Consider the following 12152-nt stretch of genomic DNA (forward strand, 5'->3'; position numbering starts at 1 on the left):
TTCCTATTCTTGTCTTCCACTCTTTTTTCTGCATTTTGTGGTTTTGATTGAGCATTTTATATGACTCCAGTTTCTTTCCTTTGTAACATATCAATTACACCCCCATTTCACATTTTTTTTAGTGGTCGTAGAGTTTGCAATATACAGTTAGGACAAAGTCAAGTCCACTTTCAAACAAAACTATACCTCTTCATGGGTATTGCAGGTACTTTATGACAGTGTTCCCAATTCCTTCTCTCATCTCTTTAACACTGTTGTCATTCATTTCACTTACCTATTAGCTATGATCATCTAATATATTGTTGCTATTATTATTTTAAACAAACTCATCTGTTAGATTAAGAATAAGAAAAATAAAATATTTTACATGTCCTTTGTTCCTTCTTAAGTGCTCTTTCTTTATGACCTACGTCATTTTCTTTCTCTCTGAAGAACTTAGCATTTTTTGCAAGGTAAATTGACTCAACTTTTGTTTGTCTGAGAAAGTCTATTTCTCCTTTATGTTTGAAGAATAATTTTGTTTAATACAAGATTAGGCTGTGGGGCTTTTTATTCCTTTTATTGCTTTAAAATAGTTCACCTCCCTCTCTTCTTGCTTGTGTGGTTTCTGAAGAGAAATCTAATGTAATTCTTATCTTTCCTCCTCTATAGGTAAAATGAGTTTTTTCCTTCCTCCCTCTGGCTTCTTTCAAGATTTTCTCTTTGTCTTTGATTCTTTGTAGTTTTCATACAATATGCTTTTATATTAAAGCATATTGGCATTTGTTCTTCCTGTTATTTTCTGAGCTTCCTGCATCTGTGGTTTGGTGGTTGTCATTGATTTTGGATATTTTTCAGCCATTATTGCTTCAAATAGTTCTATTTTTTTTTTCTCTCTTTCTTCTCCTTCTGGTATCCCCATTACTCTATGTTACATATTTTGTAATTGTCTCACAATTCTTGTGATATTCTGTTCTATATTTTTTATCCTTTTTTCCTCTTTGCTTTTCAGTTTGGGAAGTTTCTATTGACGTACCTTTCACTCAACTGATTTTTTTCCCTTGACTATGATCAGCCTACTACTGAACCCATCAAAGGTATCCTTCATCTCTGTTACGGTGTTTTTTGTTCTTATCATTTCCTTTTGATTCTTTTCAAAAGTTTGAATCTCTCTGCTTACATTACCCATACGTTTTTGTAAGCCGTCCACATTTTCCATTAGATTTGTTAGCATATTAATCATAGTTATTCTTAAATTCTTGATCTGATAATTCTAAAACCTCTGCCATATCTGAGTCTAATTCTGATATTTTCTCTGTCTCTACAAAATTTTTTTTTTTTTCTGCCTCTTAGTGTGCCTGGTAATGTTTGTTGAGAGTCAGCATGGTGTACTGGGTAAAAGGAATTGAGGTAAATAGGCCTTTAGCACGAGGTCTTATTTTTGTCTGGCTGGATGTTAGACCGTGTCCACTATTCACTGTAGTTGTAGGTGTGAGAGGACTCAATTTCCTCTAGTGTTCTTGTTCTTGTCTCTCCAGATGTTTTGAGTTTACTTGGGAACTCCTTTTTATTTTAGTCTGAGCCTTGCAGTTCTTTCCATTGTCATCTCCTGTCATTATATCAGAGTCCTGTTGATGCAGTGGTGAGATGAGGGCAGGGGAAGTTCTATAATCTTGAGAATAGATTTCAGTCTTTCGTGAGCCTGTGCCTCTAGGCTGTGACCTTCACAAATGTTTCTCAGCCTTCTCCCACTAGCCTTCAGTGAGACAAATTATCTAGAGGTCTGGAGTGGGGTACTTCCCTTCCTCCAGGTCAGTAAAACTGGCAAACTCTGGTCAGTTAGGCTCACTCTGGGAAAATAGTTTCCCTGGAGCCTTGGTGTAAAGGAAAAACTCAGTTTTTTCTTTCCCACCTAGGGAAATACCCAATTCTTCCCTACTGTGAGTTTCTTCCCTGTGTGTCTCCTTGATCACTTACACAGAATACTTCACTTCTGACATTTCACCAGATGTGTGGATATTTTTCCTTATAACAAACAATTCTCTATGACATTAGCTGGGTGTCCCACAATATAAGTCAGTTTGACACTACCTACCCAAAGATAGCATCAGACCCCACACTCATTTCCTGAAGACTACAACCCACTTCAGACACCAATCACAAGACCAGGTGCTTCTGACCAACCAGCTATAGATCAAAGGTTCCAAAGACCCCCTCCTTGTGTTCAGTTAATTTGCTAGTGTAGCTCACAGTTCAGTTCAGTTCAGTCACTCAGTTGTGTCCGACTCTTTGCAACCCCATGAATCGCAGCATGCCAGGCCTCCCTGTCCATCACCATCTCCCGGAGTTCACTCAGACTCACCTCCATTGAGTCCGTGATGCCATCCAGTCATCTCATCCTCGGTCGTCCCCTTCTCCTCATGCCCCCAATCCCTCCCAGCATCAGAGTCTTTTCTAATGAGTCAACTATTCACTTGAGGTGGCCAAAGTACTGGAGCTTCAGCTTTAGCATCATTCCTTCCAAAGAAATCCCAGGGTTGATCTCCTTCAGAATGGACTGGTTGGATCTCCTTGCTCACAGAACTCAGAGAAATATTTATTTACGTTTACTAATTTACTAAGGGACGTAATAAAGAATGGGCTTCCCTGGTGACTCAGATGGTAAATCTGACTGCCAGTGCAGGAGATATGGGTTTGATCCCTGGGTCAGGAAGATCCCCTGGAGAAGGGGATAGCTACCCACTCCATTATTCTTGCTTGAAGAATTCCATGGACAGAAGAGCCTAGTGAGCTACAGTCTATGAGGTTGCAAAGAGTCGGACACAACAGAGCGACTAACACAACAACAACATGGTAGAGAATGGGCTCTCCAGGGTACTACTGGTAAAGAAAAAGTTAGTCACTCAGTCGTGTCGGACTCTTTGTGACCCCATGGACTGTAGCCCGACAGGCTCCTCTACCCATGGAATTCTCCAGGCAAGAATACTGGAATGGGTTGCCATTCCCTTCTCCAGAGATATTCCCAACCCTGTGATCGAACCCAGGTCTCCCAACTGAAAGTGAAGTCGCTCAGTCATGTGCGACTCTTTGGGACCCCATGGACTGTAGCCTACCAGGATCCTCCATCCATGGGATTTTCCAGGCAAGAGTACTGGAGTGGGTTGCCATTTCCTTCTCCAACACCGCAGACAGACTTTTTGCCATCTGAGCCACCAGGAAAGCCTGCTAAAGAATCTGCCTGCTAATTCAGGAGACATAAGAGATGCAGTTTTGATCCCTATGTCAAGAACATCCCTTGGAGGAGGGCATGGCAACCCACTCGTGTTCTTGCCTGGAGAATCCCATGGACAGAGGAGCCTGGCAGGCTACAGTCTATAGGGTCACAAAAAGTTGGACACAACTGAAACAACTTAGCATGCATGCATATGACAAAGAATACAGATGAAGAGATATAGACAGCAAGTCTGGGAGTTGGGGTATGTCACCCTCCTGGTCTGTGGATGTGTTTACTCATCTGGAAGCTCTCCAAATCCACTGTTACTGGAATTTTATGGAGACTTCCTCACATAGACATTAGCAATTTTTACCTTCCTTTCTAGCCCCTCTCCCAGCTCTTGAGGATGGGAGTGGGGTGGGGATGACAATTCCAAGCTTCTAATCATGGAGTGGTTTTTCTGGTGATCAGCCCCCATCTAGCCGTTCAGGAGCCCTCCAGAGTCACGTCTTTAGAACAATAGATGCTCCGAGTGCTTTTAGGGTTTTACAGAGATTTTAGGACCTCTGTGCCAGAAAGTGGGGACAGAGACCAATACACATTTTCCATTATCTCACAATAGGCCTTTGTTAAAGAGAACACTCTTTGTTAAAGAGAACACTTTGTTAAAGAGAGACACTCTGAGTTACTTTTCATATTTTATTTTTATTTTTTTTTTAGATTTTATTTTTACTTTATTTTACTTTACAATACTGTATTGGTTTTGCCATACATTGACATGAATCCACCACAGGTGTATACAAGCTCCCAATCCTGAATCCCCCTCCCGCCTCCCACCCCATATCATCTCTCTGGATCATCCCCATGCACCAGCCCCAAGCATCCTGTATGCTGTATCGAACATAGACTGGCACACTTCGTTTCCTACATGATAGTATACATGTTTCAAAGCCATTCTCCCAAATCATCCCACCCTCTCCCTCTCCCTCAGAGTCCAAAAGTCCATTCTATACATCTGTGTCTCTTTTGCTGTCTTGCATAAATGGTCATCATTACCCTCTTTCTAAATTCCGTATATATGTGTCAGTATACTGTATTGGTGTTTTTCTTTCTGGCTTACTTCACTCTGTATAATCAGCTCTAGTTTCATCCATCTCATTAGAACTGATTCAAATGTATTCTTTTTAATGGCTGAGTAATACTCCATTGTGTATATGTACCACAGCTTTCTTATCCATTCATCTGCTGATGGACATCTAGGTTGTTTCCATGTCCTGGCTATTATAAACAGTGCTGCGATGAACATTGGGGTACATGTGTCTCTTTCAATTCTGGTTTCCTTGGTGTGTATGCCCAGCAATGGGATTGCTGGGTCATAAGGCAGCTCTATTTGCAACTTTTTAAGGAATCTCCGCACTGTTTTCCATAGTGGCTGTACTAGTTTGCATTCCCACCAACAGTGTAGGAGGGTTCCCTTTTCTCCACACCCTCTCCAGCATTTATTGCTTGCAGATTTTTGGATCGCAGCCATTCTGACTGGTGTGAAATGGTACCTCATTGTGGTCTTGATTTGCATTTCTCTGATAATGAGTGATGTTGAGCATTTTTTCATGTGTTTGTTAGCCATCCATATGTCTTCTTTGGAGAAATGCCTATTTAGTTCAAAACCTCGAATAGCCAAATCAATCTTGAGAAAGAAGAATGGAACTGGAAGAGTCAACTTGCCTGACTTCAGGCTCTACTACAAAGCCACAGTCATCAAGACAGTCTGGTACTGGCACAAAGACAGAAATATAGATCAATGGAACAAAGTAGAAAGCCCAGAGATAAATCCACACACATATGGACATCTTATCTTCGACAAAGGAGGCAAGAATATACAACGGAGTAAAGACAATCTCTTTAACAAGTGGTGCTGGGAAAACTGGTCAACCACTTGTAAAAGAATGAAACTAGATCACTTTCTAACACCACACACAAAAATAAGCTCAAAATGGATTAAAGATCTAAACGTAAGACCAGAAACTATAAAACTCCTAGAGGAGAACATAGGCAAAACACTCTCCGACATAAATCACAGCAGGATCCTCTATGATCCACCTCCCAGAATACTGGAAATAAAAGCAAAAATAAACAAATGGGATCTAATTAAAATTAAAAGCTTCTGCACAACAAAGGAAACTATAAGTAAGGTGAAAAGACAGCCTTCTGAATGGGAGAAAACAATAGCAAATGAAGCAACTGACAGACAACTAATCTCAAAAATATACAAGCAACTTATGCAGCTCAACTCCAGAAAAATAAATGACCCAATCAAAAAATGGGCCAAAGGAACTAAATACTTTTCATATTTTAAAGTAATAACATTCTCCTCCCCCTGCTGGAAGCACCAGGGATTTTTCTCCAGTCTCCACAGTAAGAACCTGTTAGGGCTCCCAGGAAGTAAAACTCATTTAAGTGTGCCCCCTAGGGAAAGGAGAAAAGGAAAGATATACCCATTGGAATGCAGAGTTCCAAAGAATAGGAAGGAGAGATAAGAAAATCTTCCTCAGTGATCAGTGCAAAGAAATAGAGGAAAACAATAGAATGGGAAAGACTAGAGATCTCTTCAAGAAAATTAGAGATACCAAGGGAATATTTCATGCAAAGATGGGCACAATAAAGGACAGAAATAGTATGGACCTAACAGAAGCAGAAGATATTAAGAAGTGGTGGCAAGAATACAGAGGAACTATACAAAAAAGATCTTCATGACCCAGGTAATCACGATGGTGTGATCACTCACCTAGAGCCAGACATCCTGGAGTGTGAGGTCAAGCAGGCCTTAGGAAGCATCACTATAAACAAAGCTAGTGGAGGTAATGGAATTCCAATTGAGCTATTTCAAATCCTAAAAGATGATGGTGTTAAAGTGCTGCACTCAATATGCCAGCAAATTTGGAAAACTCAGCAGTGGCCACAGCCCTGGAAAAGGTAAGTTTTCATTCCCATCGCAAAGAAAAGCAATGCCAAAGAATGCTCAAACTACCACACAATTACAGTCATCTCACACACTAGGAAAGTAAATGCTCAAAATTCTCCAAGCCAGGCTTCAACAGTACATGAACCATGAACTTCCAGATGCTCAAGCTGGATTTAGAAAAGGCAGAGGAACCAAAGATCAAATTGCCAACATCCGCTGGATCATAGAAAAAGCGAGAGAATTCCAGAAAAACATCTACTTCTGCTTTATTAACTACGCCAAAGCCTTTGACTGTGTGGATCACAACAAACTGTGGAAAATTCTTAGAGAGATGGAAAAACTAGACCACCTGACCTGCCTCCTGAGAAATCTGTATGCAGGTCAAGAAGCAACAATTAGAACTGGACATGAACAACAGACTGGCTCCAAATAGGAAAAGGAATACGTCAAGTATTGTCACCCTCCTTATTTAACTTATACGCAGAGTACATCACGAGAAATGCTGTACTGGATGAAGTACAAGCTGGAATCAAGATTGCTGGGAGAAATATCAGTAACCTCAGATATGCAGATGAAACCACATTTATGGCAGAAATTGAAAAAGAACTAAAGAACCTCTTGATGAAAGTGAAAGAGGAGAGTGAAAAAGTTGGCTTAAAACTCAACATTCAGAAAACTAAGATCATAGTATCCAGTCCCATCACTTCATGGGAATTAGATGGGGAAACAGTGGAAACAGTGACAGACTCTTTTGGGCGGGGGGGGGGGGGTGGCTCCCAAATCACTGCAGATGGTGATTGCAGCCATGAAATTAAAGGACGCTTACTCCTTAGAAGAAAAGTTATGACCAATCTAGACAGCATATTAAAAAGCAGAGACATTACTTTGCCAACAAAGGTCTGTCTAGTCAAAGCTATGGTTTTTCCAGTGGTCATGTATGGATGTGAGAGTTGAACTATAAAGAAACCTGAGCGCCGAAGAATTGATGCTTTTGAACTATGATGTTGGAGAAGACTCTTGAGAGTCCCTTGGACTGCAAGGAGATCCAGCCAGTCAATCCTAAAGAAAATCAGTCCTGAGTGTTCATTGGAAGGACTGATGTTGAAGCTGAAACTCCAATACTTTGGCCACCTGATGTGAAGAACTGACCTATTTGAAAAGACCGTGATGCTGGGAAAGACTGAAGGCAGGAAAAGGGGATGACAGAGGATGAGATGGTTGGATGTCATCACCAACTCAATGGGCGTTAGTTTGAATAAGCTCCGGGAGTTGGTGATGGACAGGGAAGCCTGATGTGCTGCAGTCCATGGGGTCACAAAGAGTCAGACACAACTGAGCGACTGAACTGAATTGAACTGAACCTCCTCCAAAGACTGGACCCTGCAGTTTTTAACTCTCAAGTTAGTCCACACTGAACCTCCAGCATTTCTTCCATTACAGTTTGTATTCCTACCAGTAATAGCCATGCTTTTTATCTTCTGAAGTCTGATCCTATAGCACCTTGAGGCTTTGCTGGCCCTGGAGAGACAGCACTCCCAGTTTTAGCTAGTTCTTAGAGACAGCAGACAAGTCATCTGCAAGCTTTCCTTTCATATGCAAACCTACCAACCCAGAGCTTATAACCCCAACCACCTCCTTATCAAGTTCATATGCTGGACTTCTATCCATCTACCTTATTCAACCCAGGTCCTGTTACCAGAAAACTAGGGAAAGTCCCTATGCTTCAGGGCCCATTGAAATTATTCAAAATAGCCAATCCTAACTCTGCATATGCAGGCTCACCCCTTCCTTTCCCTGGAAACTATAACATTTCTTCCCCACATCTTTCCTCTCTGCCTTACCATTGAGTGAACCTGCTGCTGTCTCATGTGGCCCTATGTGGCGTGGTGTCTCTTGGGATCTGTAAGTACATGATGATCATTTCCATGTCTGAGTATCTTACCATATCTAATTAAAATAAGCCCTGAATGCTCTTCTGTTGGGCTTCCCTGGTGGCTCAGCAGTAAAGAATCCGCCTGCAGTGCAGGAGACAAGGGTTCGGTCCCTGGGTTGAAAAGATCCCCTGGGGAAGGAAATGGCAACCCACTCCAATATTCTTGCCTGAGAAATCACATGGACAGAGGAGCCTAGCAGGCTACAGTCCATGGGGTCACAAAAGAGCCAAATACAATTTAGCAGTGGAACAACAACAACTCTTCCTTTAAGCACTACAAGTACTGGCTTCCATGGAGGGCTTCTGCTCAAGATAAGCTATGATTCTCTGCCTCTCCAGTTTCTGGACAGTAGCTTGCCGTACAAACCCGATTCTCTGATGGATCTATTTATAATTGTTTTTTAGTTTGTTCAGATTTTTTTTGTTATTGTTAGGATGGAGGTCTTTACATATTGGAATGAAACCCAGAAGCCCAATCATTTAATTTTCTTACCTATTTTCTCTATCTTCTTAGCCAAGGCAGAACAATTCTTTTTCCAGTATCCTTTGTGGTTATAGTTTCTCCAAGTATCTTTATCAATAAACTCCCTCCATTGGGGTTTGAATACTAAATGGGACCTTTATAAAAGCATGAACTGACCATATCTTCTCTGCTTAAAATATTTCTGGGTCTTTCCCACCCACTCACTACCTAACCCTACCCTATACCCACCCACTGCACACACACACACCCCAAGACACACAAACTCTGTTTTCAGGTCCTAGTTTAGAAGTTTCTTCCTCCAGAATATCTTTCTCAGGTCTGGGTAAAACTCACCACAGTAGTTCTTGAATCCTACAATATCCTAGCTTGAGATCCAAAAAGAGAATTTTGGGTAGCTTTACTTTGAAACTCTAAGTAAATTCTGCTTGCTAAATCCAGCATGTTCCAGCTTATATCACACTTGTAGACATATTTTTTCAGTTGAATTTACCTACCACACTTTGAGATAGGTGTCTATAGATAGATCAGGTCCCCTGGAAGAGATGGGGATTCCTGATGCCTGTGATTTATTGAGGGCAGTTCTCAGGAGATAAGCAGTAAGGGAAGCAGGACAGATCAAGGGAAGAAGCTGAGCAAAGATGTGTGTTCAGCTGGAGTCTAGCCTCTGCCTGATCCCATGGGGAGCCCTGAAACATGAAGAACCACCAGCCTTACTCTGCCTGGAGGCCAGAGGACTGGACATTTGTATTCCATATCAGTTAGCAATTGTCTGTCAACTGACTTGAAGAGAGGGGATGGCTGTAAACTCCTAGGCATTTACCAGCAAGACGGTTTCCATCAACCTTGGGCTCCCTTGGGAAGGGAGAAGCTATGAACTGTCAGGGCCAAGATGCAGAGCAGCTAAGGAACAATGCAGATAATGGAGATCTGGTTAGACCACCAACAGCATAGCCACGAGGAAACTGACTCAGGAGAATAGGCAACCTGCCCAGAGTTACCCAGGTAATAACCAGCAGAACAAGGCTTCAGGCTCAGATGTCCAGACTCTAAATCCCCAGCTCAGTCTGCCCAGACCCACCCGTGACCAGTTTTTGTTGCTGTTTCACAGGGTGGCTTGCTTCTCAGAATGTAAAGCACAGGGATCAGGGGAGCAGTGAGGAAAACTCTCTGTGACTGCTACATTACGAGCACAACCTCAAGAAGCTGGAAAGGGAGGGGGACAGAGGCAAGAATTTGAGAACTTGGGACTCCTTGTCCTGGACTCCATCGCTGATGCGACTGCCACTGGGGATGCTGGGTGACAAAACCCCACTCTGTTCTGTTTTGCCCAGAGTTGGGGCTCTCACAACTCTGTTGGGAAAATCAGCCTGGTCAAAATCAGGCAGAAAAGCCTGGGTGGGGAGCCACTGTGAACAGTGAGAAACTGTACTCTGCAGCCAATCGGGTTCCAGGTGCCCACCTAGCGTACAAAAGTGGCAAGGCAGGCTAAAGGGGCAGTAGGGAGAGGCCTTTGTTGTGTACTTCCCATGAATCAGATCCTTTATTCCTATTTGAATTAACCCAGCCACGTAGGGAAATAGCAGCTACTAGAGCCATTTTACAGATGAGAAAACTGAGGTGCAGTAAAGCTAAGTAGTGTATCTGTGGTCACAGAGATAAGTAAAAGATAGAACTGATATGTTCATGCAGACTGGCCTAGCTCCAAACTTGTGTTCTTTTTACAAGTAAGATCTTATTTCTGGATAACAGAGTAATGATGTCTGTTCTCAGATGTCAGTCACTGTGTCAGATTCATTAACAAGCTGTTGGAGTGGTCACATCCCCATGTTAGAGATGAGCTGAGACCCAGAGAGGTTAAGTGACTGGCTCAAAGACATCCTGCTAGTAAGTGATGGAGAGGCTGCTTATTAATACTAGAAGTTCATTACAATTTTTCCTGTGTTTAATGTTGTAAATGCCCACATAGGATAGTTGTGCTTAAACAAGGGGTTGGGCAAGCTGTTGCAGAAAGAGCACACTGTAGAGCAGATTCTGTTTAGCCAGGCCTTTCGCCAGTGTTATAAAGTAGTGGTTTAAAATAGCAGCATCAAAAAATAAAATAACAGCATCAAGGTTGGGGCAGTGCTGAGGAACAGGATAGGCTCTGACACCTGTCCCGTCTCTCATGTCAGGCAGGACACATAAGGGGACAGCCCCTGGAGAGTGGAGCCAGCGGGCCAGTGGTCCAGCCTCACCAAACAGAGGCCCATGCTTGGCCTTGGCCCTGGGCAGAAGGAGAGGACTCAGCTGTGACCCCAGTGGACTGCACCCCAAGCAGAGGAAGGCCTGGGTCTCTAGCTGAGGTTTAGATGAGTGTGGGAGTGCCTGCTGCTCAGGGGAGAGAGACCTTAGCTCTCACCCCAGACCAGAGGCTCTATCTGAAAGAGCCTTTGGAACCAGTAAGCTCCAGGAAGCATCTTTTTAAAAAAAAAACCTATTTATTCATTTATTTCGGCTGCACCAGGTCTTAGTTGTGGGCGTGAAAGATCTTTTTAGTTGCCATGCTAACTCTTAGTTGTGACAGGTGAGATCTAGTTCCCTGATCAAGGATCCCATCGGGCTCCCTGACTGGGAGCGAGGAGTCAGCCACTGGACCACCAGAGAAGTTCAAAGGGAGCCTCTTGAATATCTGACTTCTCACAGCTGGGGGCACTTTCCTGAGGAGGAGGCCCGTGAGGCCAGAACTACTTATTCTCTGCCCTTGCAGGTGACAGGTCCAGGAGGAGCCCCTCGATGAAGCGGCCTCATCGAGCCGAGGAGGCGCCAGGCAGGCGCAGAGCCCAGCCAGGCCAGGAGGAGCGGGCCGGGGGCAGCCCGGGGTCCGGGTCTCCTCGGAGGAAGCAGGCAGAGCGCAGGGGACGCCGGGAGCTGCTGGGGGACCGGGAGCGGGGGTCAGCAGAGAAGACCTGCCGAGGGAGGAGGAGGAAGGATGGCAGGGCTTCCCTCAGGGAGCAGAGAGCTCCTTCAAAGAAGGAAAAGGAGGTCCGGAGGAAGGAAGAGATGTGGAAGCAGCTGAAGAAACACAGGTGTGTTGTGACCCGACTTCAGGCGCGTTTCAGTGCGCCCTCTCCCTCCTGCCAGCCCTGCTCCCTCCCTTGATAAGGGTCAGGTGCCTTCATCCTCCCTACCCCTCCCGCGAATGGACAGCCCTTGCTCTCTCCAGCCTCCCTCTGCCTCTACCTTTGTCCCTGCCCAGCTCACCGCTGGGGCCAACCGGCTTGAGGATCACACTCATCCCACGTGGCGTGGCCCTGCCCACTGTGGTCCCAAACCCCTCCAGTAGGGCAGGTGCAAGCGGAGGCTGTGAATGGGGACGTGACAAGATCCCAGATCTCCTGAATTTCAGCCATAGTGGTGACTCGATACAGCTCTTGAATAGGAGCTGAGAGAAATTTAAAATTAATTATTAAAAATTTAAAATTCTAAATTTCTAGTTAAAATTGGGAAATTAAAATTGAATTTAGGAGTCATAAGAGGGCTTAAGCATGCCCTGTCCCAACCTGACCTGCATCCTTTTCTGTGAAATATAGTTTTGATCTAG

At 43.7% G+C, this 12152-nt stretch overlaps 1 protein-coding gene across 1 annotated transcript in view; it reads left to right on the forward strand.

Annotated features, from left to right (window-relative positions):
- Positions 1-12152, forward strand: part of TMC2 (transmembrane channel like 2) — a 107993-nt gene that overhangs the window by 13550 nt on the left and 82291 nt on the right. Inside the window, exon 2 of the mRNA XM_040247310.1 lies at positions 11319-11637. Within this exon, the coding sequence (XP_040103244.1) occupies positions 11319-11637 (319 nt within the window). The remainder of the gene's footprint in view (positions 1-11318; positions 11638-12152) is intronic.

The sequence above is a fragment of the Oryx dammah genome, unplaced genomic scaffold, assembly GCF_014754425.2.
Source record: "Oryx dammah isolate SB20612 unplaced genomic scaffold, SCBI_Odam_1.1 HiC_scaffold_10, whole genome shotgun sequence".
In the NCBI taxonomy this organism is placed as follows: Eukaryota; Metazoa; Chordata; class Mammalia; order Artiodactyla; family Bovidae; genus Oryx; species Oryx dammah.